The 26,882-nt window shown below is 39.5% G+C and overlaps 1 protein-coding gene across 2 annotated transcripts; it reads left to right on the top strand.

The window, feature by feature from the left end:
* Positions 1-1,158: 1,158 nt before the first annotated feature.
* Positions 1,159-24,973, top strand: zbtb44 (zinc finger and BTB domain containing 44). 2 transcript variants are annotated; one of them, XM_088618904.1, is made up of 7 exons: positions 1,159-1,526; positions 8,079-8,675; positions 9,234-10,298; positions 11,604-11,688; positions 12,788-12,939; positions 14,911-15,211; positions 17,803-24,973. In XM_088618904.1, the coding sequence occupies exons 3-7, from the start codon at positions 9,281-9,283 to the stop codon at positions 18,095-18,097; spliced, it is 1,851 nt and encodes a 616-aa protein (XP_088475030.1). In that variant the 5' UTR covers positions 1,159-1,526; positions 8,079-8,675; positions 9,234-9,280; the 3' UTR covers positions 18,098-24,973. The 2 variants fall into 2 exon arrangements, with proteins under 2 accessions (XP_088475030.1, XP_088475029.1); XM_088618903.1 differs by lacking the exon at positions 8,079-8,675 and having other exon boundaries at positions 1,160-1,526.
* The last annotated feature ends 1,909 nt before the right edge of the window (positions 24,974-26,882 follow it).

The raw sequence follows: 26,882 nt of genomic DNA on the forward strand, positions 1-26,882 counted from the left end.
CAATAACCTTATCCTGTATTTGCTTTGAATGTTCCTTTGTGTTCATGATGTCATTTTTGTTGGGCACTGTACTAATCAACTGTGGGACCTCTCAGAGTTTGGTGTGTTTAACCTGAACTCACGTGAAACACCTTAATAGCACACAGGGGGACTTCATTTAACTGATTATGTGAATTCACAAGATAACTGGTTGCATCAGAGCACCAGATCCTATTTAGGTGCGTCATAACAAAGGGGGCTGAATACATATTCAATCAGTTATTTTCTGATTTATATTTATCATTACTTCATGAGGATCTGTAGAATTTATTTTTCACTTGGAGTGTTTTGTGTCAATCAATGGTGAAAATTCCAAAGAAGAAAGAGGATCATTCCATATTGTACAACAACAAGTTGTGGAAAGTCCAGGGGGGGGGCTGAATAATTTTGATAACTATGTATGAAATCCATATAAAATCACTTATGTAAAAAAAGGTCAGATGCATGCTTTCAAACTTTGAATACATTTATGCAAACTTGAAAACTCATGGTAATGTGCAAAGCTAGGATGCCTTCAATAAGAAGGTCTAAAAAAGTAAATTACAGTATAACTTTGTTTGGTATTGGTCATTTTTGCTGAATGTAAAATGTAACTTCTAAATGTGCATTTTCATTGTAAACAACATTGTCTTGAAAGAAAGCAACAGCTCCTTAAGAACATCTATTACGAATGTAAAAGATCTGCTTATTTTTAATAAATGCTACATTTGTCATTTGCAACCTTCAGGCAACTGTTTTACATCTCTTTAAGCAGTATCGATTAGTATGTTTTTCTCTCTGAAACGTTAGCAAAGCAAAAGATGGTTAGCAAAAGATGGTTAATACAGTGATTTAAGTAGGTCAATCAAAATATGCTTCTGGATACAGTAGCAAGCGTGGCAGCTGGGGTTTATTGAAGTTCTTATTTACTGTGCAGTATGTAGTTCTATGTTAACGGATGCTACAGTGCACCCAATATTCAGCACACAAGCACTATTCCCCCAGATTAATAGGAACTCATAGGCGAAGACACAAGAGCACGTTTAGTTTTATATCTCATTTTCGTAGAACTGTGGCGCTGAAACTTGAGCAGAAAGCCCAACTTCTCTCCTCCTGGTATTGCTGCTGTGGTGATACTGGAGAAGAGCGCGCGCGGGGCATTGTGGGACGAAAATAAAGTGCAAAAAAAAAATTCCGCAGAGGGGACAAAGAAGCAAAGACGGAGCGTAAAGGTCTACAGTAAACTTTCAAACATCGCGTGTTGCAGAATAATATTACTTCAGGCACAAGGCAGTGCTTGCAGGCCGGGGGTCCGTAACTCGAATAATGCGGTGATTGCAAAAAGATTCGTCGGAGAAATGGGTGTTTAATCTTGAGAGGAAAGCAGCCTGTATCATCCGAGCTGCGAGCCCGCCTGCGTTGTGTTTATCCCGGCCTTACACGACACCGCCAGCCCGAGGCTTCCAGCGGAACGGCAGGCCGGATCGCTCGGCTCTCTGTTGCGCAAGGTAACGTCCCCAGAGCTCGACTCCTTTCTTGCATCGGAAAGCGGCCGGGTTTCAAAGCCCAGGGCAACAAGCGGATTTATCTGAGCGCCTCGGGAGACGAAAATCGAGGCGTGCACAAGCTGTCGTTACCTGTCGGTATATGTTACCGGTTGCAAACTGCAGCAATCTATATCGCCGCGGTTGTTTTGCAGTTGATGGGCAGACTACCTGGGTTTGGTCGAGAAATCTGACATTACTTGCTCGTTTTTACAGTACAGGCGGAGTGGTGGTGGTGGTGGTGGTGGTCGTGGGGGGTGGGTATACGTTCTCGCCCCCCAGACAAGGGTTTCTAATTAAAAACTACACAAGCAAAACTTGCCATTTATCCTGCCCTGTGAGCAGATGCTATTCTGTTGCAAGTTTAAGGGGATGTGGAAGCGAGCCGCATGTTGCAAAGTGCATTGTAAACAAGGTGAGATAGTGCCTTTCAAGCCCCGCCCCCTACTTTTCCCTCGAAAACGTCAGGTCGCCCATTGAAACCAGCGTGAAGCGACCAGATATTGTAACGCGATATTGGTCGCTGCCGGACTGCCGATGTGCATTCCTGGCGTTTTAGAAGCTTCCGATCAGATAGGGAGTCTGGGATGATGCGCTCCGATGTTGGATTGCGCTGGGCTCTGCTTCTTGAAAGTTGCGCCTTCGGCCGTGTAACTGATGTGGCTGAGTTCACTGTACTTGGGGTGGGTTCGGTCAGAGATACAGGTGGAGAATAACGCTGATGTTCCGGCTTCACGGCTTGGTACTTCATGGTGCCTCCAGATGTAAATTCTTCCAGGCACATCTCAGTATAGATAACTGTAATTGTGCAGCGCCCTGTAATTACTGGTTCCTATTAATGTGGGAATTGGGCATTGATGATTGAGAGCGACTGGTTGCATTGCGATCTCAGTTGTTTTCGTGGTGTGCAGGTGTATCAATTAGGAATTTAAATGAGATGTCTATTGTGTTTAGTTCCCAAAAGGCACATATACAGTGGATTGTTTTTACTCTTGTGAATGAAATTCTTTTCCCCTTTAGAACAATCTTGTGTCGTTTCTCCTGGCTCACTTTTGTTGCCTCCTCTGTATTGCAACGTTTTGTTTTTTATTAAAAGGACAGCAGTTGAAAGACTGAAAGTAGGATGGAATTTCACATTTGTATACCTTCCGAAGAATGGACCTTTGTCGGATCAAAGCCCAGCAAGACTCAGCTTGTACCAAAGTTTTTTTTTTAAGCTTTTAGCTCGCTGTTGGCATCTCTCTTCCCCAGGCTGGTGAAATGTCTGCAATTTCTAACTTACTTAAACCATTACATTTCCTACATGAATGAAACAGTTATAATGAAGAATGCTAGGCTTACACAAGATCCCCCCCCCCCAAAGGTGGAGATTTCACAAATATAACTCCTTTGCATTTAAAAGTTGGTTACTATTCTTTTCTCCGCATACTGTCTCTCCCATAGTTTTTTCAGTCTCGGGTATTGTAGTAAAATGAAATATTATACACCACAGAAGCTTTAAGGTACTGTTTCTTAAAAGGAAGACTATGCCCAAGTGTTAAAAAATAAAATGAATGGAAGTGCCTTTGTGAGAAAGAACTCTATTATTGAGTTAAGTTCTTCAGTTGAAAGGTCTTCCAAACAGGGCTTTGTTTTACTGAGTAGTCATTTAAGTGATTTAAGATTGACATTTCTGAACTGACGCTTCCTTCTTCAAAGGTAAAATGTTTTGTAAATGGCATTTAAAAGCATAAACTGTACAGAAAAAAAACAACAACTTGACATTTTTGGTGACTCAAAGACTACAACCTGTCTCATGTTCCTTAATGCAATGATGTGGAGGGTGAGGTACTGCTGTATGGGGCAGCGTTTGTCATGTGCAAAATGAACATATTGTCTGGAGTTGTAAATTGTAAGAAGAATTCTCTTTAAAGGGCATTTGGTTTTTGGAGGGTGCACAGAATTTCGATGGTTTCCATCTTCGATATGTTACCTTCATTTGAAATGCCTTCTAAAACCAAAGTTATAGCTTCCATGGTAAGTATTTCATTAGAACAGCCCTGTCTTCTGCTGGCTTTTGCATCAGCTTTGAGGGACACAGGTGAGTGAGCTGGACAGCAGTAATTCATTGTGTGCAAAGATGCTGAATTATTGCCCATTTGTTTCATGCTTGTACTTCAAGATTATGAGCCTTAGAGATCAGAGTCTTAAGAAGTACTTTACCAGTGTAAGAAACCTAAGGAAAGCTGTAACGGATTTATGACCACTGGAGCCTGGGTCTGTATATACTCCCTAGCGTACATTTAATCTCCTGACTTTATCAGTAGTTCTGTTTCTGAGGTAGTAAGAAACAGGATGGGTCTTTGAAAGGCAGACAAATGCTCCTGTACAGTCTTCTCTTTTTTCTTTAAACCACTGAAGAAGAGGACATAGAGACTGAATGGTTTCTTCATCCTAACGTACCAATTGTGCGAGTGTGTGCACAAAAAAAGGAAACAAGGTGAAATTTCTTTCATTTTGCATTTACAGAGGCCTGCTTCTTCCCTTGTACTGTAGTACAGTTGATTTGTTTATGCTGTAATCAGATGTACTTCGAACGGCAACTTTTGAAACAGACGGGATTGATAATTACTCACTGAAAAATAAGGCGACCCTCCTAAAGCCCTTTTGATTCTTGGTGAAAGTTCTGCCTGTTACTCAGAATGGACTCTGGGTGTCCCAGGAGTCTGGGGATATATCGTTCTGCTGGATTTAATCTGACTGTCTGAGACATGACAAAATAGATAGCATAAAGCGCTGTGTGTTTTTCTATGGAAGAGGTTATGTGGGCAGACAGCTGCGAGACTGAGCGGGCTGTCAGCAGGGAAGAAAAGTTTTAGAAAGAAGGAATTTGTGGTCCGACTCGGAGAGAATCACCTTGCTTGTTGTTGTAAATCGTTCGTTCACTCTGATCATTAGTATTTCACAGACACCGCTTCATAACATGGATAGGCTTTTACAGAGGATCACAGTGTGTACTCTGGATTCAAGTAGCTCCGTGACTAAAGTTCAACGCACATTGAAATTATTATTTTTTTAAATTTAGAATCATCAGTTATTTTACATTCACCCAATTTTAGAATTGGCAGTTGTGTGTTTATTCTCCTTGCAGCATGTCCCAGGCAACACAGCCCTGTCCTAGGGGTTCAGTGCCAGTTGGAGAGGAGACGTGTTTCTTACTGATAGCACTTCAAGTGCCCAGAAGGCCACAGGGGTCTCTGTGTAAACTGAGAGATCCCAGGCCATTTATGAGCTCCCTGTCTCCTGGCCAGTTGTGTTCTGCTGGTGGGCAAATCCCAGTCACACTCCACTGGTGACCTCATCCAGACTGGAACCCGCGATTCCTGGATCTTAGACGTCCACCTGCACCCATCTCAACGTTACTGGTTAAGCCACTCGGAAGGCCCCAGCACGTTTAATTTTTCTCTTCAGTAACATGCCAAAAATGCCACTAAATTCCAAATACAACCTCCATGGAAACAGATTTTTCCCATTTGTAAAATATATTAATCTTGTGTCTGTTAATGACATGCCAGTGGATGAGGTAAGTGGTTCCAAGTACTGGCTCAGCAGACAATGTTACCTCCTATCTTTGATTACTGAATGGAATAGGGGATGACATGAATGCTTTGGCAGCCAAACACAAGGTCTGAATTTATACTTTGTATGTGTCATGTTCATTTTTTTTTTCACCAAAAGTCAATCTATGGCAAACTCCATTGTTCGCGGATCAGTAAGCAATTACAGTAAGCGCCACTGATTTTAAACAAAAGGTCCAGTTTATTTGCATTTTCTATGTGATTAAACTGCTGCATAGCAGCCATTCCTTTCAGAAAAGGGGTCAAATAAGGACACTTTTTCAACTTGCATTTTATGGCCCGTTTCTTTGGTAGAGTGTTAAGATGGGCTTTGTCTGTATTCTTTTGTTTTGCCCTCAAGATAGAAGTCGGAAACATATAGACAAACTGTGGTTCATAAAACAGTTGAAAACGAATATATTTTCAGGATCTGTTTCTTCTTTTCTCCTGCTGCAAACTTAAAGCATTGGTCCAGACAAAAGCATTGCAGTTAACTTCAAACTGACTGGAACAGGTCGCTGTAATGCTTAAACTAGACTTAATTCTGAAATAACGTTAGTATCATCAGTGTCATAGTGTGAGTTTTTTGTCTTCACTACCTTGATTTGTGGGAGTAGTCAAGGTGCACTTTACAGCTGCAGAAGGAGGAAGTTGTTTGGCCGGCCAGTGCTTTCCTGCTTGGATTGGCAAATTCTTTTGATTTGTGTATATATGAAAGAGCATGTCATTTTCAAAGAATTTGGTTTGGCTTTTGTTTCCCACTGCCATGGAAAGTTGGTAACTAGACAAATATTCTTTTCATATTATCAGGTTGATTTTCATTCGCTAACAAAGACGTGATCTCTGTATCAAAATAAGTTATCTTATCCCAGTTTTGTTGAGGATTTATGCATATGTGTCATTCTCACAATACCTGCTTTTTAATTTTATGTTCTGTTTATGTCACTTTGGACATTTTACTTTGTTTTTGTTTCGGTTGGTTAGCTCCTTAATTTAGCCCTTCTTTTAGAGCACTGTTTTACTCAAACCTAACTCGGTCATTAATAGCTACAGCTTTATTGTTGCTGTACAAATTGTGAGGCTTTTCCAGGAACAGATGTTAAAACGTTCAAAGCACGTTAACTTTTCTTTCAGAAAAATGTAACCATCAGTCCCAGATAGTATTGTTTTGTTCTGAAGGTGATAATAGTTGAAATGATTTCAAACAGGAGGAAAATGTGCAGGAAGCCTATTAAATCCTATTAAATCTTGTTTTTGTTCAGTGTAGTAGTTTTGAAAGACACTAAGAATTAGTAAAATGTCGCTTACAAAATCAGATACACAGCATAGCTGATTTCAAATAACATAAAATATCTTAATGACTGTGTTATTGTTTCAATTGAATATATAAGAGAAGGTATCTTCAAGACAGTCAGAACACAAAAATGTTACTTTTAACATGGGCTTTGGAATAATATTATCTGAATAGAAATGATTCAGAATGCAGGTTTTTTTGCTGTTTGAATTGACAGTATTTTATTCTAATCAAAAACGTAGCCAAATCAGATAGAGTGCAAATCTGTTTGTGACTTAGATCAAATGAACGTCCCTAAAGTGAGCCCCTTCAGAAGAGCATTGATGTGATGGAAAATCTCATGCCTCAGAGAAGACATATGCCTGATAGAGCAGATGTAGTGCGTCCTGTAGTGGACTCCACGTGAATTTGGCACCCAGAGCGATGCATCTGCTTTGATTATTCTTATGTAACGTGGCACTGCTTCCAGCTCTTCCCTTAGCTTTTTTTCTGCGGTATTTGCATTTTGTGTTAGGGGTGTTGGGGGGGGGATTCAGATATCTAGTTTAATCAAAACCTTTGTCTCTTTCCACCCCTCAGAAGATAAGTCTTCATGTCTTGACATTCAGGAACAAATCGGCAGATGTCTTTCTTGGGTAATGTTAGTGATTATTTTTAAGTCTCAGGCGCATCTGCCTTTCCTTTTTTGGCCTACCTTTTTGTTGTTTACTCAGTAACTGATGGCCCTGTGGACTACTATTTGAAGCCTACGGTTTTGTGTTGAAACTCCCATTGAATAAGATACTGAACCTCAATGTCTTCTGTCCACCCAGCTAGATAAATGGGTGTAGCAGTCTTGAATCTTAAATTAGCAAATGCTCTCAATCGCTATTTTTCAAGTGCTCCGCATTCACAATCAGTTGCGCTTTGATTTTTAGTGGCTTTAACGAGATAATAGGATGAGTAGTTGTCCCACTGGCTGTGACCTTTATTTAAGAGGCTGTCAAATGGGAATAAGGAAAAGAATGGTATCTTCCCAATCTTTTTGTTAATGGAGCTGTGAGGAGTGGGTCTGTTGTATTGAATGTTAAGGGCGCAGTAAGAAACACTAGGTTTTTGTCTTTAAAATCACAGTGTGTGATAAAGCAAGAGCTAATAGCCCAAACTGTAAAGAAGAGAGATTGCTTTTTTGTTTTTTTTCGTTGATTATTTTTAATGGAATTGCAGTGCATTGCTTGAATGTAGCGTAATGTCTCAGACTCCAAACAGATTTCAGCTTGCAGAAAGCCCAGTGACATTTAATAGCATCTATATCCTTTTTATTAATCTGCTCACAGATGGAGTCTTGCATCAACAGTCTATTAAATGTTATTATAATCTGATATCTGACATTTAAAATAAGCTTTCCAGGGATGTATCTGTGTGATGGAAAGGTGGAAAAAAGTTGACTTGCTGTATGGTTCATTACGTCATGATTAATTATCTCAGTACGGGAAATCGGAGGAAGACAAAAGAGAAAGAAAACTATATATACATAATTGAAATCTGATAAGCATTTTTTTATGCGTGTTTTTTTTGCTGTGGATTGTCAGGTGCATTTTAATGAAGGCTTTCTTAACTGCACTGTGTGGTTTTCTGCTCCAACAGAGGACCGAGCCAGAGAGAGACGCACTTGAAATCAATCTGAAGAGAAAGGGCTTCCAAATGCCTTGGACATCCCTCCACTCATACCTTTTGCCCTGGAAATGTGTGTCATGGCCAATCATGGCCTAATTGCTAAAAGCTCATGTGGCACATACTTTATGGAATCTGCATTTGAGTTTTTTTGTTAGCATCGTCACTTTGTTCTCCTTGATCCTCCTTGGGAATTGTGATCTAGGGTTTTGTTTTGTTTATCATTTCTGACATTTTTGCCTATATATTCATGTTCAATTTCTGACATATTTCCCTATATTCTCTGGTATCAACAGTCTCTAGGTCTGCTTCTTAACTCTGAAAAGCAGCATAGCTGCTCTAACTACTGTTGTGTAACCAGTGATAGAGGTTGTACTGTGGTGTATGATTTACCGTTCAATATTTAATTTGTATGTTGTACGACATTCCTCCTGTGAAGCAGACCTCCTAATTGTAATGTTCTAAGGAGCTATGTCTTATTGTTGTACTATATATGTCCATCCGTCGGTTATCAGAAAGCTGCTTTTTCCTGGGAAGAGTGAACTTCAGGCCTATCCCAGAGGGTGTGAGGTGAGACTGCGTACTGGGTGGGGAAAGCCAGTTCCACTGCTTAGCATGCAAACACACAGGGACAATTCAGTGACATCAGTTCACCTAGCTGGCCTTCGTCTGTGGACCTGGGGAGGAAACTGGAGCTCCTGGAGGAAACCCACACAGACATGCAGCACGTGGAGAATAAGGAGCTGTGAGACAGTTATGCTAACAGCCACAAAAACATATCAGTCTACTGTAAATGTCACACAGCAGTAAAGACTTTTTTGTCCTTAAGGAGTTGAGTAGGAAAATATTTCTATAATAACTTCTTTGAAGGGAGACGCAACGGAATTATGATGACTGTGAATTTAAGGCACTTGCTGTGAAATCCTATGCTCTATTTCCCGTTTTGATAAGAATCAACATTAAAGGTTCATTAATTAGCAGGGTCAAATCTATCTTTGTTTTGATCAATGGAAATAAAAGAAACATACAACTAATTTCCTTTCTAGACATTATAATTAAATGGACATTTCTCCTTGAACTTGTTTAACTTTAAACTTGTTAAAACTCCTTTTCATTTATTTTTTTTAGGTAGGTAAAACAGTTCACCAGCACACAGGGGACGGAAGTGAGTAGAGATGGGCGTCAAAACGTTTACCCACAGTTCCCCCACCCACAGCCAAGAAATGTTAGAAAAGCTGAACACCCTGAGGAATGAGGGTCATTTCTGCGATGTCACCATCCGGGTGCAAGACAAACTCTTCATGGCGCACAAGGTGGTTCTAGCTTGCTGCAGCGAATTCTTCCGCTCTAAGCTAGTGGGCAAGCCAGATGAGGAGGACAAGTTTGTCTTGGACTTGCACCACGTTACTGTGAGCGGCTTCACCCCGCTTCTGGAGTATGCTTACACTTCAACCCTGTCTATAAACACCGAGAACATTATTGATGTGCTGGCTGCTGCCAGCTACATGCAGATGTTTACTGTAGCTAGTACCTGTTCAGAGTTCATGAAGTCGAGCATTCTGTGGAACGCAAACAATACACCCCAAGAAAAGCCTCAGGAGTCTGCTCCTGAGAACACCACTAACTGCACCTTAACCCCTCAAGACGGCAGCTTGTCCCCGGTCTCCTCGGAGTGCAGCGTGATGGAGCGGACCATACCCGTCTGCCGAGAGTCTCGCAGAAAGCGCAAGAGCTTCATCGTGATGTCTCCCGAGAGCCCCCTGAAGTGCAGTGCGCAGGTCACCTCCCCGCAGGTCCCCAACCCTTCCCCTTCCTTCCCAGAAAACCAGACCCAGCCCATTGACTCGTCTCTGGCCTTCCCGTGGACTTTCCCCTTTGGAATCGACAGGAGGTTTCAGTCGGAGAAGCCCAAGCTTCCGGAGAGTCCCCACAGTCTGGAGCAGCCGGGGCCGTCTGATGTGACTAGGAGGTTGGCTGACTACCTAACCTGTGAGAGTTCGAAGGTGACGTCCCCACTGGCAGCAGAAGAGGATGTACGAGTCAAGGTGGAGAGGCTCAGCGACGAGGAGGTCCATGAGGAAGTTTCCCAGCCTGTCAGTGCCTCCCAGAGTTCTCTGAGTGACCAGCAGACAGTCCCAGGCAGTGAGCAAGTCCAGGAGGACCTCCTAATTAGCCCGCAGTCTTCCTCCATAGGTATGTACTCGGCTAAAGGACTGCAGTAAAATTAGGACGTCATTATCGAGATCAGTGTTTCTCAACCCTCATTACGAGGGACAGCTGTGTCTTCTGGTTTTTGTTCCAACTAGGCCCTTAATTACCATCGGTAAATGATGCATGTAATTAATCTACTTGCTTATTTAGACGTTTCTGCATCCAATCTTTTGTTTCAGCAATACCGTAGTTAAAGTATATTGTCTCCGGCGTGCAGCTTCAGCAAGCAGAACGTTAATAGACTTTTCTCGGCTTGCTAACTAAGAATTGACTCCCTTATTTCTAAAAAGCCCTTAACAGGTGACATCAATTTAGGAAAGATCTGTAGGAATGCGACTGTACCTAGCGCACATTTGTTTTTCGTTTGAGTGTCGTTGCCGACATTCCAGCTAATACGCCCATTCATTTTTTTAAGAGCTAGAGACAAATTTGAGAAAATGCCGATAGAAAATGGAGATCCATTAGCATGTGGTGAAAGAGCCACAGAAAAAACAGAAGAGACAGGGGTCCCCCAGTACCGAGGTTGGGAACCACGCTTACAGAAATTAAGTTTTTTTCTTGCGCTATTTCAAAAATACGCATGGGAATATAGTTACGATTTACAACCATATTTCAAGTACAACTTCCCATATCCTGTATTTTGCATTACGAACTTGGTGACACCGATACGTATTGTGTTCTGTATACATTAGATATATAATACTGTATATTCCAGTATGTAATATAAATTGGAGCAGGGCTGTATTTCAGAATAAACGAATACGTATTTTGAGTGTGTTTAGAGTAGTATCTTAGATTTAATATATATGTATGTTTACTATAGAATTCATTACAAAGCTGTGTCAAAGCTTTGGTTTATAATACTTATAATAATACCCGGTTTAAACAATTATAATTGTAGCAGTAATATCAGTGGAAATGATGAGATAGGATTGCCTTAAGTAATAACACTTTACTGGCAGTATTTGAAGTTGCTGCCATGGATTATGAATTTGTGCTCAGAATGTAGCACATTGTGTTGAGACATGCCCCACAGAAACTTGCTACTGAAACTGAAAACTTTGTTCTCAAATAATAAACTGGAGACCTTTTAAATATTTTCTTAAAACCTTCAAAGCTGGTTTAGGAATTCATGAACCACCTTTTCAGCTCATTAGCAGTTTTTCCAAAGCCGTTCCCATATTTCAGATGTTCTTGGCATACCATATTTGCAGATGATGCAGTTGTATTCAGAAAAGATTCAGAAATAAATGCTGAAGGCAGTGACACTTCCTTCCTTCACCCAAGGTTCAATAGATGAGGGGGTCACAGAAGGGTTACCGTCACTTCAGGGTCCATCCAATACCAGCAGCCATGCAGAGGATGATGAAAGGTGAGCTTCTGTTTTCTAAAGACATCTACAAATTCCTGGATCATCTTTAAAAGAGAAATTGGGAGTTTCTATTCATCTTGCAATTAAGGTCATTGGCCCCTCCTGGCTTGTTTTTAATATGTGCAAGATTGATGGTTATTTCATCACAACAAACATGTTTCAGCATCTACAGCACATGTTCAGAAGGAGTTGTGTGTGGTTGAATTAAGATCTAAGTTATTACCACATGCATTTGTTTGGTAACTATGTTATTTTAATCAGAATTTTAAGTTGGGAAAAAAATGAAGAAACCATCAAAATAATCTAAATGTTTTTAATAATAATTCCTTACAATTATATTGCGCTCTTCTGGACACTCCTCTCAAAGCACTTTACAGGTAATGTTGACTCCACCACCACCAGTTCTCTCACCACACACCAGCTATCAGTGGGGAGGAGAACAGAGTGATGAAACCAGTTCATAGATGGGATCATTAGGAGGCCATGATTGGTTAAGGCCAGGGGAAGTTTGGCCAGGACACCGGGGTATCACCCCTACTCTTTTTGAGAAACACCCTGGGATTTTAAATGACGACAGGGGGTCAGGACTTTGGTTTTACATCTCATCTGAATTAAGGCGTCTTTTTATAGTGTCCCCATCACTACACTGGGGCATTAAGACCCACACAGACCGCTGCATGAGCAACCCCCTACTGGCCCTACTAACACCCCTTCCAGCAGCAGCCTCAGTTTTTCCCAGGAGTCTCCCATCCAGGTATTGGCCAGGCTCACACCTGCTGAGCTTCAGTGGGCTGCCAGTTGTGTTGCAGGCTGATATGGCTGCTGGGTTTTGTGACAAAAACACACAGCTTGATTTGTCAGGTATGGTTATAGGTAACTGGCATTAGGCAAATACCACTTTAAAATGATGCAGTGCAGACACATCAAAACAGAAAACCAGACAAATTATTTTATAGTTTTTTTCTTCCACAATGATTGTTTTTTCTCCTGCATTATTGAGTCTTCTCTGCTTATGAGTTATGAAAAGGCATTAGCCTGTGTTTTATGTTCTTGAGAAAAGTACAGTTCTTCACTTTACCGACTCTGTTTGGTTTTACAGGCTAGAAAACGTACAGTATCCTTATCACCTGTATATAAGCCCTTCAGCAAGACCCAGCACAAATGGTCCTGACAGACCATTTCAGTGCCCAACTTGTGGAGTCAGGTTTACACGCATCCAGAACTTGAAGCAGCATATGCTTATCCACTCAGGTGCGTATTGCAGGCAGTCATTTGTGACTCAATATTGGTTTTCAAGACATATCTGTTATGTATTTATTGTATGTCTTTGTGAATTGTTTTTAATTGGGTTTGTACTTAATTGAGCTGATCACTATCAAATCGTAAGGTCTGGGGACATTAACTCTGTACTGAAAAGACAAACGATTGTGTGGCTTTTCAGCGGTGAGAAAAACATGCCCACACACATGTACACTTGTTAAAGAACAGTGGAATATATGCGTAACTAAATAAACACTGCAGCTGAAGTGTAGTTCTATGACCCCACAGCTGCAGGAAGTACTGTAAAACTGTAAAAGTGCATGAACAGCAGAGTAAAATGTGAAGGACAAAATCATGTTCTACGGTATATGCACAGTCTTCTCCTGGAGGAGTGCCATGACTAAAGTGCCTCAACCTGCAAAGAAAAACAATGGCAGCTGTTTTCTCTCAGGTATGTGCCTTTAGAGGTCTGAAATCTGTGGTATTGCTCAGTGCCCTTCCTGCTATAACAGCTGTGCGGGATAGTGGGGCTGAACAGTTGTGTTTGAAAGGAGAGGTGGTGGGGGATAAAATTGTGATATCATACTATACTGTGTGTTACTAGTTTCCATTGTGATTCGATTCAGAAAGGAAGGAAAACTAATATCTGGCAGTTGGCCACTTTTTTTATTTGTGTACTCACAGTTTTAAGTGGAGTCTTGTAGTGGGGGGAAAATGCAACCTGTGACCACCTGGGAAATCCTGAACAAGATTTAGCCTTGCCTTAACTGTAAGGAGCTCTGGTGGTCTAGGCTGAGATCCTAACGGACAGGATTCCAGTTCACTGAGGCCACCAAGGCATTGAGCTTTTTATAAGTCACTTCCAGGATTAAAAAGCCGAGAGGTCAGGAGAACAGTTTCCCATGTTCAAGAGGTGCAGTCAGGGGTTCTCTAAGACCCTTGCTCACTCAAGATAACTGACTGCGTAGTGGAACACAGATTCCGACCTGTTGCTGCTTCTGCTGGGCCTGGGTGTGAGTTCCCAGGGTTCCAGGGTGTGCAAAGGCTCCAGGAAGATTTGATGAACAGCAAAGAAAGGAAAGGCAGGAATCTTGAGCTCCCATTCCCTTTGTAGTGACCTGGTATTAGATGAGTTAGTCAAAAGACTCCCTTTAGAATTGATCAGAAAACAAGTATTTGAAACTATGCAATATCCTGCCTGTTTTATGTCATCTGACATTTACCTTTTGTTAATGAACAGAACCAGTGCATGTCTTTCACATGCTTTCAATGGGTTCAAGCACTTTTGTGTCGAGATTTGGTATGCATATGCCTGGAACTAGCTTTAGAAATGTTTTAATATTTCTGTCTTAAAAAAAAACGGGCTTAATCTTTCCGTCATGGCACATTTATGAGGCCAATAAATAACCTATTCAGTGCAAGCCTTTTTTTTTTTTATTCCTCAGGCACCGGTCTGTTGGAAAGTTTCCTTGTGAGCCAACACAATTTCTCTCATTTGTGTTTCTAATTCCTTGGTTCAAAAATGTATTTTATATGATGGGCTGCTGTGCTGCTTGATGAAGCTCCAGTTACCTTTTGTCAGCAGAAAGCTTCCCATAAGATTTATTTTGGAAAAGGCGGTGGTTGTATGAAGCTGAGTCTTGACACAGAGCTGATTATATGCAAATAGTGTTGAAGTGTATTTCTATACCCTTGCTTTTCTCCTGACATGCGAGGATAAATGGATGTGTCTGAAGTCCAGTGATTCAGGAGCTGACATTCTTCCCTCTGCTACACACCAAGGGGACTTATCCAAATTTGAGAAAACATGAACATCACCTACTAAGGCAGAATCTGAAGCGGCATAAGAAATTCAGAAGGATCCGTGCATCTCTAGCTGTGCTTTCATTCGGAGCCCTGATGTAGCACGTTCACTGTTCTTCAGCTGGTGAACCATTTCCTCTTCTCTATCTTTGCCCGCAGGCATAAAACCCTTCCAGTGTGATCGCTGTGGGAAAAAGTTCACAAGGGCCTACTCCTTAAAGATGCATCGGCTGAAGCACGAAGGTAAACGCTGTTTCCGGTGCCAGATATGTAGCGCCACTTTCACTTCCTTCGGTGAATATAAGCACCACATGAGGGTGTCCAGGCACATAATCCGCAAGCCGCGGATTTACGAGTGCAAAACGTGCGGCGCCATGTTCACCAACTCTGGAAATTTAATCGTACACCTGAGGAGTCTGAACCATGAGGCGTCAGAGCTAGCAAACTACTTCCAGAGCAGGTGAGGCGTTCGGCAAAAAACACAAACCCCGCAACCCCCACCCCTACCTCCCCCCAACTGCACATGTGTGTTTTTCAAGAGGGAAAACTGTGGCCACCTCTTGTACAGAATTTGAGTCTTTCAAATCGTTAATACAGTATTTTAAACTTACAGGTTTGAGAGGAAGCTTGCTTTTTGAAAACCATGGCAAATATTTTATGTTTAACATATCCCAAATGATGTGTTTTTGATCATTCATAAGCACACAGAAGGACATTTTCCTGCCTTTATAGCCCACATTGCTATACTCCCACAATCTAGTCATCACATACAATTGGATCTTCTCTTACAAAGTAAAACTGGTCTTCCTCAGTCTGTCTTGATTGATGTGTCCAGTTGAAGTTTTTTTTTTGCAGCTGGTTTCAAACATTTTACTGATTTTCTATTTCTAAATATTTTTAGGTTGTATATATTAAACGTTAATATTTGCCATAATGGTTTTCTCCACTGTGCTCATACGGTATTGATTTTTAGGATCAATAACGTATAATATCTGTTATGCCATTAAGCTTTTACTCCTTCAGTGCTCTTGGTCCTTACTCCTTCAGTGCTCTGCAGTAACCGAACTTCACAAGGACAGTTGTAGCTGATGTAGTTTACAAAGCTGGTGTTTGCAGAGTCACTGTCTCTCTTGATATATTAAAAGTTTCCGCTCTTCAAAGTAGCGCAATATATAAAAGCAGAACCCATTTTTTAAAAAAAATTCTCATACTTTTGTAAACCTGGACCCATCTTCCACAGGTTTTAATCTTAAGGTAGGAAAGAGAATTTAACAGTCAGTTTTGCTATAATGTGCATTTACTTATTACAAATTGGATGGACAAGCAAATAACAGTGTGTTATAAAACAAAACCGCTTAAAAATAATATAGCCATTTGTATTGGAAAGTGTCCCTTATTGCGGTAGTACCATCCACACTTACTGATTACTTCTGGTTTCTACACAACTTTCACATTATAGCAGAACCAACTGTATGTGGAGCTCTCAAGTACTTCGAGGCTGCAGATGCACTTTGGTTTCATTTGTCTTCCTCAAGCGTATGAGACGGTATAGAGAATCGTCTCAACATGAGAATTGGATAACGAGTTCAGTGCTCTTACTGCTTCAATGCATGTTAGTAAGAGCCTCCCAGCTCTTGGGTCCTGGGTTTGATTCCTACCTGGTGTGCCTTCTGTGTGAAGTTTGCATGGCCTTCCCTTGTTGACATTGATTTTCTCTGAATTTCCTATCTTCCTCTCACCTCCGAAGGACATGCTGTCAGAGTTAATTAATGTCTCGAAATTGTCTGCTATATGTGTGTGTATCCCATCCAGGATCTATCTTGCCTTATTCCCAGTGTCTGCCAGGCCAGGCTTCTTATGACCCTATACTGATGAAAAGTGGTAACTGAAAGTAGATTAATAGATGATGTTAATGGTATTCAGTGTTTATTAACCTTTCTCCCATGGCATACAACATAGCTAAAGCACTCTTATCAATGTGCTGCTCGGGTCTGTCAAGCGAGGAAGAATTCGTAGGAAGAGAATTATCTTTTACACTGCTCGAAAACCACATTTGATTAAACATCCATCGTGTTAAAAAAAAACAAAACAGTTTACAGCTGAATCCCCTGCTGACCGCTGATGCAATACTTTGGTTGGCCATTAACATTGAAACATGAACCAAATGTTTGGCTTGGTGACCATCATGTAGACTGTTTTGATTATTCAGCAGCTTGTATAATACAAAACAGCTCTCTGTCTCTGCAGCAAGATTAGTGGATTTCTGCTGCTAAAAGCAGGTGTCTGTTTTTCTTGTGATTATGAAGTGTGCAGCTGAAACAAATAAAAAATCAAAGAGTTACTTTGTGTGGCCAGTTGAGGCAAAATACTTTGTTGGCATTCAGTGTTATTTAGATCATTGCCTGTTAAGCAGTAAATGCATGCATTTCCAGTAGATGAAATAACTTCAATAATAATTACTGTATTTTGTTGTCACACAGCTTGGAGGCTGTTTTGTCAGTCTGTGCCCAGCAAAATTATGTCAGTCTCTTGCACATTACATTTATAAAAATACAAATTCTTCATAAATACTGGCTCTAAGACATTTACTTTTAGTGCTTTTTAGATAGAAATATTATCTTCTTTTCAGCTTTTCATCACTGATGCATATTTATGGCTACTTATCTCAGTGATGGATTCGCTTTTCATTTTAAGTACCATGTACTGTACAGAAGGTCACAACCACATCAACATTTCCTTTTCTAGTACAAAGGAAAGGCTACTTGTGTGAAAGAAAACAAGACATTGTCGCTGTGTGTCATGTTCTGATTATCTTATTGAAGTCCAAAACGTTCGGAGTGCTTAAAGAAATCATGTTTAATAGTGTTAGGGTCATGTTCATCTTTCCCAACTTCAAGAGAAGAAAATGACCCGACCTGAGGTGTTCACATCAATTCCCTTCTTTTCCCTCCTCGGCGACAACGAAGAAATGGCGGCACTCCAGTATATGCGAGCATTGGGAGCATCTTTTATCATCCTGTTCTCTTTTTGTTTTATTATTTTCATCTCCAGTGATTTCCTCGTGCCCGACTACCTGAATCAAGTGCAGGAGGAGGCTTTGGGACAGTACGAGTTACCAGAGCACAGTTTTGAAGGCAGCTCCTCTGTCCAGATGCCCGTTATCTCCCAGGTGTCGTCCACGCAGAACTGTGAAAGCACCTTCCCGCTGGCCCCCATGGGCGGACTGACCGACAAGGAGGAGGAGGAGGGAGTGGCGGAAGAACCAAAGACAAATGCCAGCAGCTCTCCTGAGGACCCCGACGAGGACCCCCAGAAGAAAGGGCTGGCTGCGATGACGCTCGAATAAGCCTTCCCTGCAATTGGAAAGTGCCTGAATTTCTTTTATCCGATGCTGACAGCATCCTGAAAGGGAGAAACAAACAAAAAGAGACAGAGAGCAACAAAAAAAAAGTTTCTTTCTTTTTTTCAAAATTTTCTTTGTGCCTATTTCAACTTCGAAAACGTGTTCCTGAAATATTTTTTTTAATGGAAAAGCTGTGGTTTCCGTATATACTTTCAAGTGCTGTGGCATCAAACTAAGGACTTGTTACATTTTTGAGGTCTCATTTGCTTGTATTTGGATGCTTGGCTGGATATTTTGATGTTTGTGAATCGTGCGTGTGTGTGTGAGCGTGAGTTTGTTTATTGTTTTTGTTTCTTCCCTTGAGAATATGAACCACATTTTTAAAAAAGTATTTTAAGCATTTGTTTTAATTCATTAGTGTTGCAATGGCTTTGTCTTTTTAATATTCTCGATAAAACTGTTCAACCTTGTTCATTTTCTGATTGAACAACAACTTGCAAGCTTCTGGCCTATAATGTATGCTGGTAATTATTGTTCCTGTGAAAAAAGAAAATACAGTTTTTAATAATTTAAATGCATGAATACTCTTAAGGTAGTGTTCATGCCTTTCAGAGGATACATATTATCCACACGCAGCACTGGTTTAGATGTTGATATTCTAAATTGGTTATCAATCCAGACATATACAATAGCTGTGTGTTATTGTTTCAGATTGAATATTTATGGGGTGTTAAGCTCTATGTTGCTGCTTTCCTAAATTCATCTCCGGGTATCAACAAGCAGAATGTCCCTGAGAAGGTATCTGTTCGAACTGTCTAATGTATATACAAAAGTGCAAAAAGAGACCAAAAATGTGTTTTTCTAATAGATTTTTGTTATTTTTTTCAGTCTCTTTTAGCATATGACTTGCAGGCTAAACCTGTATTTTTACAGTGGTGCATCACTTTAAAGAAATGAATTGTGCAGCAGAAATTCAGTGAGCTTCTCCCATGACATCCCCAGTGCCTGTGGACATGGAGCTGTGGCAGCTTTTGGGAACATTGCTCTGATAAGTCAGTCACTGTCTGAAGTATACCACTGAGTGTAGGGGTGGACTGCAAGTCTATTCTGAGGGTTCACAAAAGCAATTGTTTTAAGGTACATTAATAGACGACTCCACTTAAATTGGCATGCAGCTCCACCTGTTCAGAAGTAAAAATGCAAAATTAAAAAAAGTTAGGGTGTCTTTTTAAGTATTTTATATGTTTTAGCTCTGAAAATTGTATAGCAAATGTTGCGTCATCTATGAAAAACTATTATTCTGAATGTGCCAAAACACTGAGTACCATAATAATTGGTAAAAGATGATAGTGAAACCATATGGGGAGAATTAATGTATCTCAGCACATATTTCCAGTTGAACAAGGGGTTATATAATAAGTAGGGCCTGGAGTTTTCGTGACTAATTTTCTGACTTGTATTTCTGTCTTTAGCTCCAAGAGGTTGTTGAAGCCTTTTCTAATTAAGCAATTAAAATTTATCCCATCCCATTTTATTCATATCAATTAGTCATTTAATTACTACAAATTATGCACATAAAAATGGAGATTAGCAGTAATGTAAATGGCTGTTGACACTTTCAATAACATGTCAATTTTATCTATTAGTATTGCAGACAAGCAATAAATTACAGTGATCATTGGGGACCATGTGTATAATATGTCAACAGAATAGTTTTGCTTTGTTCAAAGAAGTTTGAAATATTAAGAAATATTGAAATCATAAAATATTGCAGTAACATAATTAAGTTGCAGTTGCCTGTATAAAAACAGTGTGAAAAGAACGGCTGACAAGGAACAAGTAAATGCCATTTACATGTAAGTACAGTCAAAGGAAGTCCCCAGTGTATTATATTTTGCTGTTAAACTTATTGTCGGCAGGTTTGTCCATTAACCGAGACAAATCTAGTCACGTTCTGAAAGTGAACTTCAAGTGCTTTTAAACATTTCACAGTGGAGCTTTTGGTGTAGATCGAGTAAACTGTATCTGCTAGAAAAACTGGCAGCACTGGTACATAATTGCCTGTGCAGAGCGAACAGTGCTGAGCAGTGGTCTTATATCTCTGGTTTTTCGGCAGTAACTCCGGATAAACTATCAGCAGTTTCAAGCAGTTCTGCAGTTTTGTTTTTGCTCATATCAGCAATCAGCAGTTAGTAGTTTCTCAGTTGACTTGCTGTAGGAATCGCCTCTGCTTTTATTACATGCTTGCTCAGAAATGCATGCATCTTGGGATGGTAGAATTATCCCTGGGGACTGTTGGCACAGGCCGATGTTCTGTCAATAAATTACAGCATGTCTGCATTCCAGGCTGTCTTTTCCTTTGCGTTTTTTGCACAGGACTCTCTCTCACCAGTGTCTTTCTGAGCCGTTTTGAAGCTGGTCTATTTTTGTCTTTTGATCGTGGTCCAATGATAAGCTTTTGCAAAATAAATTTAAAACCCGTCCGTACACAGTACTCCAGGTGAATTTCCTTTGATCCATTTGGATCAAGTTCTTAACTCGCACTACTAAACTTATCATAATATGCTTCTAAATGTATAATTAAGCATAGTTCCTGTGCTGTTTACCTTGAGCTGACTGAAATTGGAGTGCAGGCAGGGACACCTGGACGATATCAATTGAACTACAGGTTAGGAGCTCATAAAGGTCACATAGTCATGTGAAACTCCAGGCCCTATTAATAATCCGTACTTACCAGCTGCTTCTAGTAGAAATTAAGTGTGTGAGATGAAAAACAGCAAAGTCTAGCATGGAACTTGACATGGGGAACTTAACTATGGGGTTAAGATAAATGTGAGAGAAAACACTAAAAAAACACTAACATCAAATAATGACCCGCTGTGAAAATCTCATTTGTCCTAAATCCTGTACCTGTACCCTTTCCGTTCTAGTTTTTACGCTGAAATAAGGAGGTTGCAGTTTTAATTTTTGTACTGTCCTGTATTAGGGCACAGTTAATTGAACTCTTAGGCCCAGACGTAATCGGAGTACTTTTCTTTCAGAAATGTCTAGCTGCAGTGGAACAGGTCCAGCTGGGGGGTGTGATGACCCGTAATTTCTTTAGTCACAAAGGAAAAAAAGTAATCGAGCAGTGAGACACACATGCACACAAAATGTCAGCAGGAGTCCTGGTTATACCAGACAGAAAATTACTTTGAATAAATGTGTATAAGAATGTTATTTTTTATAATAGAAGTCCAAAGCCTTCAGTCCCCAAAAGTACTGGAAATGCTGAGCTCCATTATGTTCTTGCTTGGTTTTGTGAAGTTATTTTTTACGATTAGCCGGTTCCTGAAATTATCCTCCCTTTTTGTGTTATAACACAGGTTTGTCTAGAAAGGCGGGAAGCTCACGATCAGGCAGCAGACACTAAGGAAACCATCTTCTTAATTGCTGGAGTTGATATTTTCCCACATCCTATGTAAGCAGAGCAAAAGGAATGATTCCTTATTTGTCTTGCAGTTATACAGCTCTCTTTTTTTTTCTTTTTAATCTTATCAGTGGTGTAGATTTCAGTGGTTTCAGACTTCCTATGAATATTTGTTTCTGAACTTGTGAAAGACTTGATTTTTAAATGTGTTTCTGTTTCACATGGCAGTTACATATGTGTTGTTTTTAATCTGAGTATGTTTTTTTATGTTTGCCCTTTTATTATTAAGTAGCACTTTTCATAAATGATGTAAATAAATGAGAAAAAACTGGAATTGTCCATCCCAGTTATCATAAATCCATTGCAGTGGTGAATTTTAAAAACTGTGTTTCTCAAGTGGACTCGCCTTTTTTACTGCCATTGTAGTTTGTCCAGCAGGAAACTTCATTTCTCTTCAGTTGCATGAGGTCGACTTTTCTGAGTGCCACCTGGGTTTTTAATTAATTGAAATTAATTACACAGGAGAATCCGGAGGTGTTGCACTCTCTAGTTTCCCCAGTGTTTAAAAAAACATTCTGATACTTTGTGTGATTCAGAGGACTGTATCTGTAGAATTAAGTGATAACATTCTGAGTAAAGTACTTAATCTTGACATCTGAAGTGGGGCACTTAATTTCAGTTTCAAATAAATTTTTCATCTGATAGAGGTGCTTAATTCTCATCTTAACAAAAAGACATCTAAGGAGTCTTATTCTTGATAGAGGAACAAGTAATAGGTTTATTCCATGCTGAAAAAAAGCAACGTTTCGGCCGTGGAGCCTCCCTGATAGAGTGCCTTTAATGATTTGGGTTAAGGCTTGATTTTAAAGTTCATAAAAATGCTGGCATGTTCTCCAGATATTGATTTTAATATGAATAACTTCTTTTCGTTTAATTTCCCCAATCAGTTCTAAGCCTAAGAATTACTCTTTAATATCTGTTTTATGTGAAAATGCAGTATGTTCTCTTTAAATTTTCTAATTTCGTTGTCTAATCTACTCTCTCATAGCACTCTTGAATGAATAGGCATTTACAGTTTTTTTTTTCTTTCATTTGGTGTAGGTCTAAGAATTCTGTCTAGTCATTTGTGAGACCTAAAGGTAGATTACACCAAGTGTGATGTATCTTTCTTATGAAGTGACATCCTTGAAAATTGCCTTTTGCTGATTCTGCTTCCCAGAGTCAGAGTTTAAGACTCTGTTGATTATGAAACATGACCACAATGGTTTACAGGCAGTGCTGATAAATAATCCCAACTACTATATTTTGAATAATTCTGTTTAATCGTGATACCAAGAGGGCATTTCTAAAGTATCATCTAGTGAAGAGACAGTGACTTCGAGTTGTGCTTTAAAAGAAGGTGTGCCATTGTGTGATAAATGCAGAACACAACTTAAGTTAGATTCGGACATCTCATTTTGAAAATTACAAGACTTTTTTTTTCATTTCAAAATGATTTAAATAATAATTAAAACTATTACATCTCAACTCCTCTACAGAAGATTGTATTATTTGCAAATGAATGGTCCTGAAAACACAATTCTGGGGTTGACTTTGGCACTGGGGCTTTTTGTTCTTTCTGCTTTGGAGAAAATAAGACAAAAACTGAAATAATCCTAGTTTCTTGGATGTTTATAGTATCCCCTATATACATCAAGATCCTATTATTTTTGGTGTATTCAATTTTAGAAAAAATATGCCTCTGAACAGGACACTGAATTGTATTTATTAAGTTGTGTGAGAAACATTGGGTCTACTTTTAAATTCTAAGAAATCAAGGATTCCTTAGGCAGTCAGCTTCAGTGGTATCCTTGAAACGTCTCAATTAATGGTATAATCATTGTCAGGAAACAAACCCATAGGACTTCTGTGATCTCCACTTAGTTAACTGGAGTAATTAGAAGTGCTTATTAATTCCAAATGAGGTGAATCATTTAATATAGCGGGATATTAAGCATTTACATTTTTCACTTTTCTGAAAACAAGATTTTTTTTTTGTATCTGGTAGGAAATGTGATCACGCTGTTAAATGTGAGACACTGCACCTCACAATATTTTTCCTCCTGCAAGAATTCTCTTCAATTAATGACCAGATGTGGAGTGCTATCTGCGAGATAGTGACTGTTTCCCTCTAATGTCTCAGATGTGTAAACAACCTAAAAGTTAAAAGGAGCAACACTGAAAGTATGGAGTGCTATTCTTGTGCAGATAATGGAAGATCAAAGGACAATTTGATGTCTTAAGAATGCTTGTCAGTTTTGGTAGCCCAAAATTTAAGTGATTTTCAAATGTTATTTAAAAAAAATAATGTCAGTGTGATACTGAAAGATAGGCCCAGAATACTTCAGAGATTTTCATCATTTTTACCTGGTCCTTTCTTGTGCAGGAATGGGATGCTTGGCTTGTAGAGTTCATTATTACAATGTGACTTTTAGATTACAAGTTAGAGAAGATAAACCTGTGAAAAAGTTTGTTTTAAAAAAAAAAAACATTTGGGTTTTAAATTTTGAGTTTCCATGATTTGTGAATTGAGCATTAAGTTTGTGTTTTGTGAACTTGAGAGCATGTGCTTGCTTTCTTTATTCAACTGATAAATGTTGCCTTTTGAGTGAGATGACTTGTGCCCTCAGGCCAGACTGTAATATTGATGCGTTTAGCTTTGTCCTGGTATCATTTGGCATGAGGAGGATGTTTTTTTTTTTCCTGTTGTTGTTTGTTTATTTGTTTTACAGGATGTTGCTTCTGATACATCTGTGTGCAATGTTTTTAAACAGATTTCTTCTGGTATATTATTGGCTTTTTATATATGATATACTATTTCTGGTTCATAGTGTTTATCAAAAAAGTGTAGCTCTTTGTCACTATATATTTTTGTGATATTTTGTATTTCAATCACTGTTTAACGATAATGTCATTTTTGGAAATTCTTATAATCAATGTGAATACCAGAAAACGGTCAAAAATGATTCTGAGCCTTATAGTGTTCACTTGTGACTATGTCTGTATTGTATATATTATGTATAGTTTCATTAAGCTAAAAACTAGTTTGATTTGATGAACAAAACATTGTATTGTGTGACTTTTGATATTTAAACTGTAGTTTATTTAAATGGTTTTACACATCCAATGATGATATCCGCACATTTTAAAAGTATTACAGAATGAAAGCTTTGGTGATTTCCAAACACAAAAAAAACCCTGGATTTCTTTGTACACAAGTGCTAATACTAGATGTTTTTCTAGAGCATTTTTGAAATTGACCTACCAGTGTAGAAAAAAAAAGAAAAGTATATATTTTTGTTTTACTTTACTAATTCTTGGATGCATTTAAACCCTAGCCAACCGTTGTGTTTTGAGATTGCAAGCATATTCGATGGGGTTGTTTTGTACAAACAAAAACTTAAAATTGTAAATAAAAGTATATATATACACATGAAGAGTGATGATTTTGTTTGGGAAAGATTGATTTATGAGGAGCCACAAATCAGAAAAAAAATGATTTATAAAGCTGTCTGCTCAGTATTCACGAAGTAGTTGCCAGAGAGTAAACACCTAAAATACAGTTCAGCTCATTGTATCTTTTTTTTTTTCTTTTAATAAAATATTTAGTTGGCAATGCTATCTAAAGCAATTTACATTTGTATCCATTTCTCTCGGCTGGACGTCCCACTGGACCAATCTTGAGTGAAGTACCTTACTCAAGGGAACAACAGCAGTGCTTCCTCAGGGACATAAACCCCCAGCTTTCTAGTTACACATCCAGAATCCAAGCCACTATTCTACACCGCTGACTCCTGTGTAACCAGCATTCAGTGATATAATTCCTCATACGAATATAAGGTTACAAAGAGGCGGGGAGAAAGGTATATCTAGCTTGTTTGGTTGCTAGCAGCTATCTCGTTAGAGGTTCTTATCCAGCCGTCTTTTCAAAATCATAATGTCATAACCCTCCTTTATAAAACTCGAATCAATGGATGGAGAACAGAAATGAAAGGGGATTTTTTGTCTTTAGAAGTGGGACGTCGCTCAAAACCCAAAGTCACAGCGAGAGACCTTTGTACTTCTTAATTTTTTTGAGGACAAAAGGGGCATAAATACGTGGCAGTCTTTGGGCACAGCCATTTTGAAAGCCTGTGAGGCTGTGAGAAAACGAGGGTTTCGTCCGTCAGCAGCAGTGTTCCATGTTTATGTGAAACAATCAAATGCAGTCAGCTATTTTCTGTACGAGACTTATCCTTAAGAGATTTCTTCATGAATGTTTAAGAAGTTCAATACAGTGTTTAAGAAACAGCTGTTGCTGAAGGTTCATTTATACAAGTGTGTGTTCTGACATTAATAATCGCGCTGCTAGGAGGTCATTCAACGTACAAGACTACAAATGTTGCAGTTGGCCATCGGATTTGGCCGTTTGCTAAGCTGCCTCTCTTATGTGGTATCAGTTCTTAAATACATATATGAGTTTTGTAATGAAAATCTTGGCTCAACTTTTGTGTGAGTATGTCTCCTCTGAAGGACTATCAAGCAAGAATTTCACCAGTGTTTACCCTTTCTTGAATCATTAATGAGCAAGAACCTGCCCAAAGTATGCTTTTTTTGGCGAGTGGCTACCTACAGTGAAATTAATCTCGGCATGTTTCACTTTTTTTTTTATTTGTTCCTAAAGTTCCTTATGGTCTTTTTTCTTGCCAAAGGAGCGGTGTGGTGGTCAGTGATGTTTCCTCACAGTTTTAGGGTACTGGATTCAGTCTGGGCTGCGGCCTGCTGTCTTCGAGGGGTTTTTCGTGGTCTCCCTGTGTTAACATACAGTAGGTTGCTGCTGTTCCAGTTCCCTTTCGCCTCCTGAAAGCATTGCATCATTGGTGTATTGGTTGGCGACCAATTCAATACATATTGTCCATTCCATGAAGAGAAGAGCTGGACACTCCACCCGGCCCAGATAGGATGCCTTTCTGACTTGTGCTTAAATACTTTTGTGGATCTGTATGATGCGATACTTTGTCAAAAATCAAGCAAGGTGACGTTTTACACAGTCCAGCACTTATGGACTAATTTCTGCAAACCATAGTGCCTGAAACAAAGAGGTCTGTTTTCAGATGTGTCGTCTGTTATTGTAAAATCAGTACATGAGCCGAGGATGTCGGCCGCAGTTCATACGGTACTTTCACAAGACAGGCCTTAAGAACAGAAGAAAGCCTACATAGGAGTGGAGGCCATTTGGTCCATCTATTCCCATTTGGTAGTTGTTAAATATCTCATCCAGCTCCTTCTAGAAAGAAGTTGGGATATCGGCTTCAATAGCATGGCTGGGTAGCTTGTTCCACGCTCCCAAAACCCTTCGGG

The sequence above is a fragment of the Lepisosteus platostomus genome, chromosome 25 (genome assembly GCF_059453375.1).
Source record: "Lepisosteus platostomus isolate fLepPlt1 chromosome 25, fLepPlt1.hap1, whole genome shotgun sequence".
Lineage (NCBI taxonomy): Eukaryota > Metazoa > Chordata > Actinopteri > Semionotiformes > Lepisosteidae > Lepisosteus > Lepisosteus platostomus.

Bases quoted from the DNA above. Each gene is read 5' to 3' on its own strand.
- zbtb44 (XM_088618904.1), top strand. From the start codon at position 9,281: ATGGGCGTCAAAACGTTTACCCACAGTTCCCCCACCCACAGCCAAGAA. The intron at 12,940-14,910 runs GTGCGTATTGCA...CTTTGCCCGCAG, and splicing joins GCATATGCTTATCCACTCAG to GCATAAAACCCTTCCAGTGT. The intron at 15,212-17,802 runs GTGAGGCGTTCG...TTTCATCTCCAG, and splicing joins GCAAACTACTTCCAGAGCAG to TGATTTCCTCGTGCCCGACT.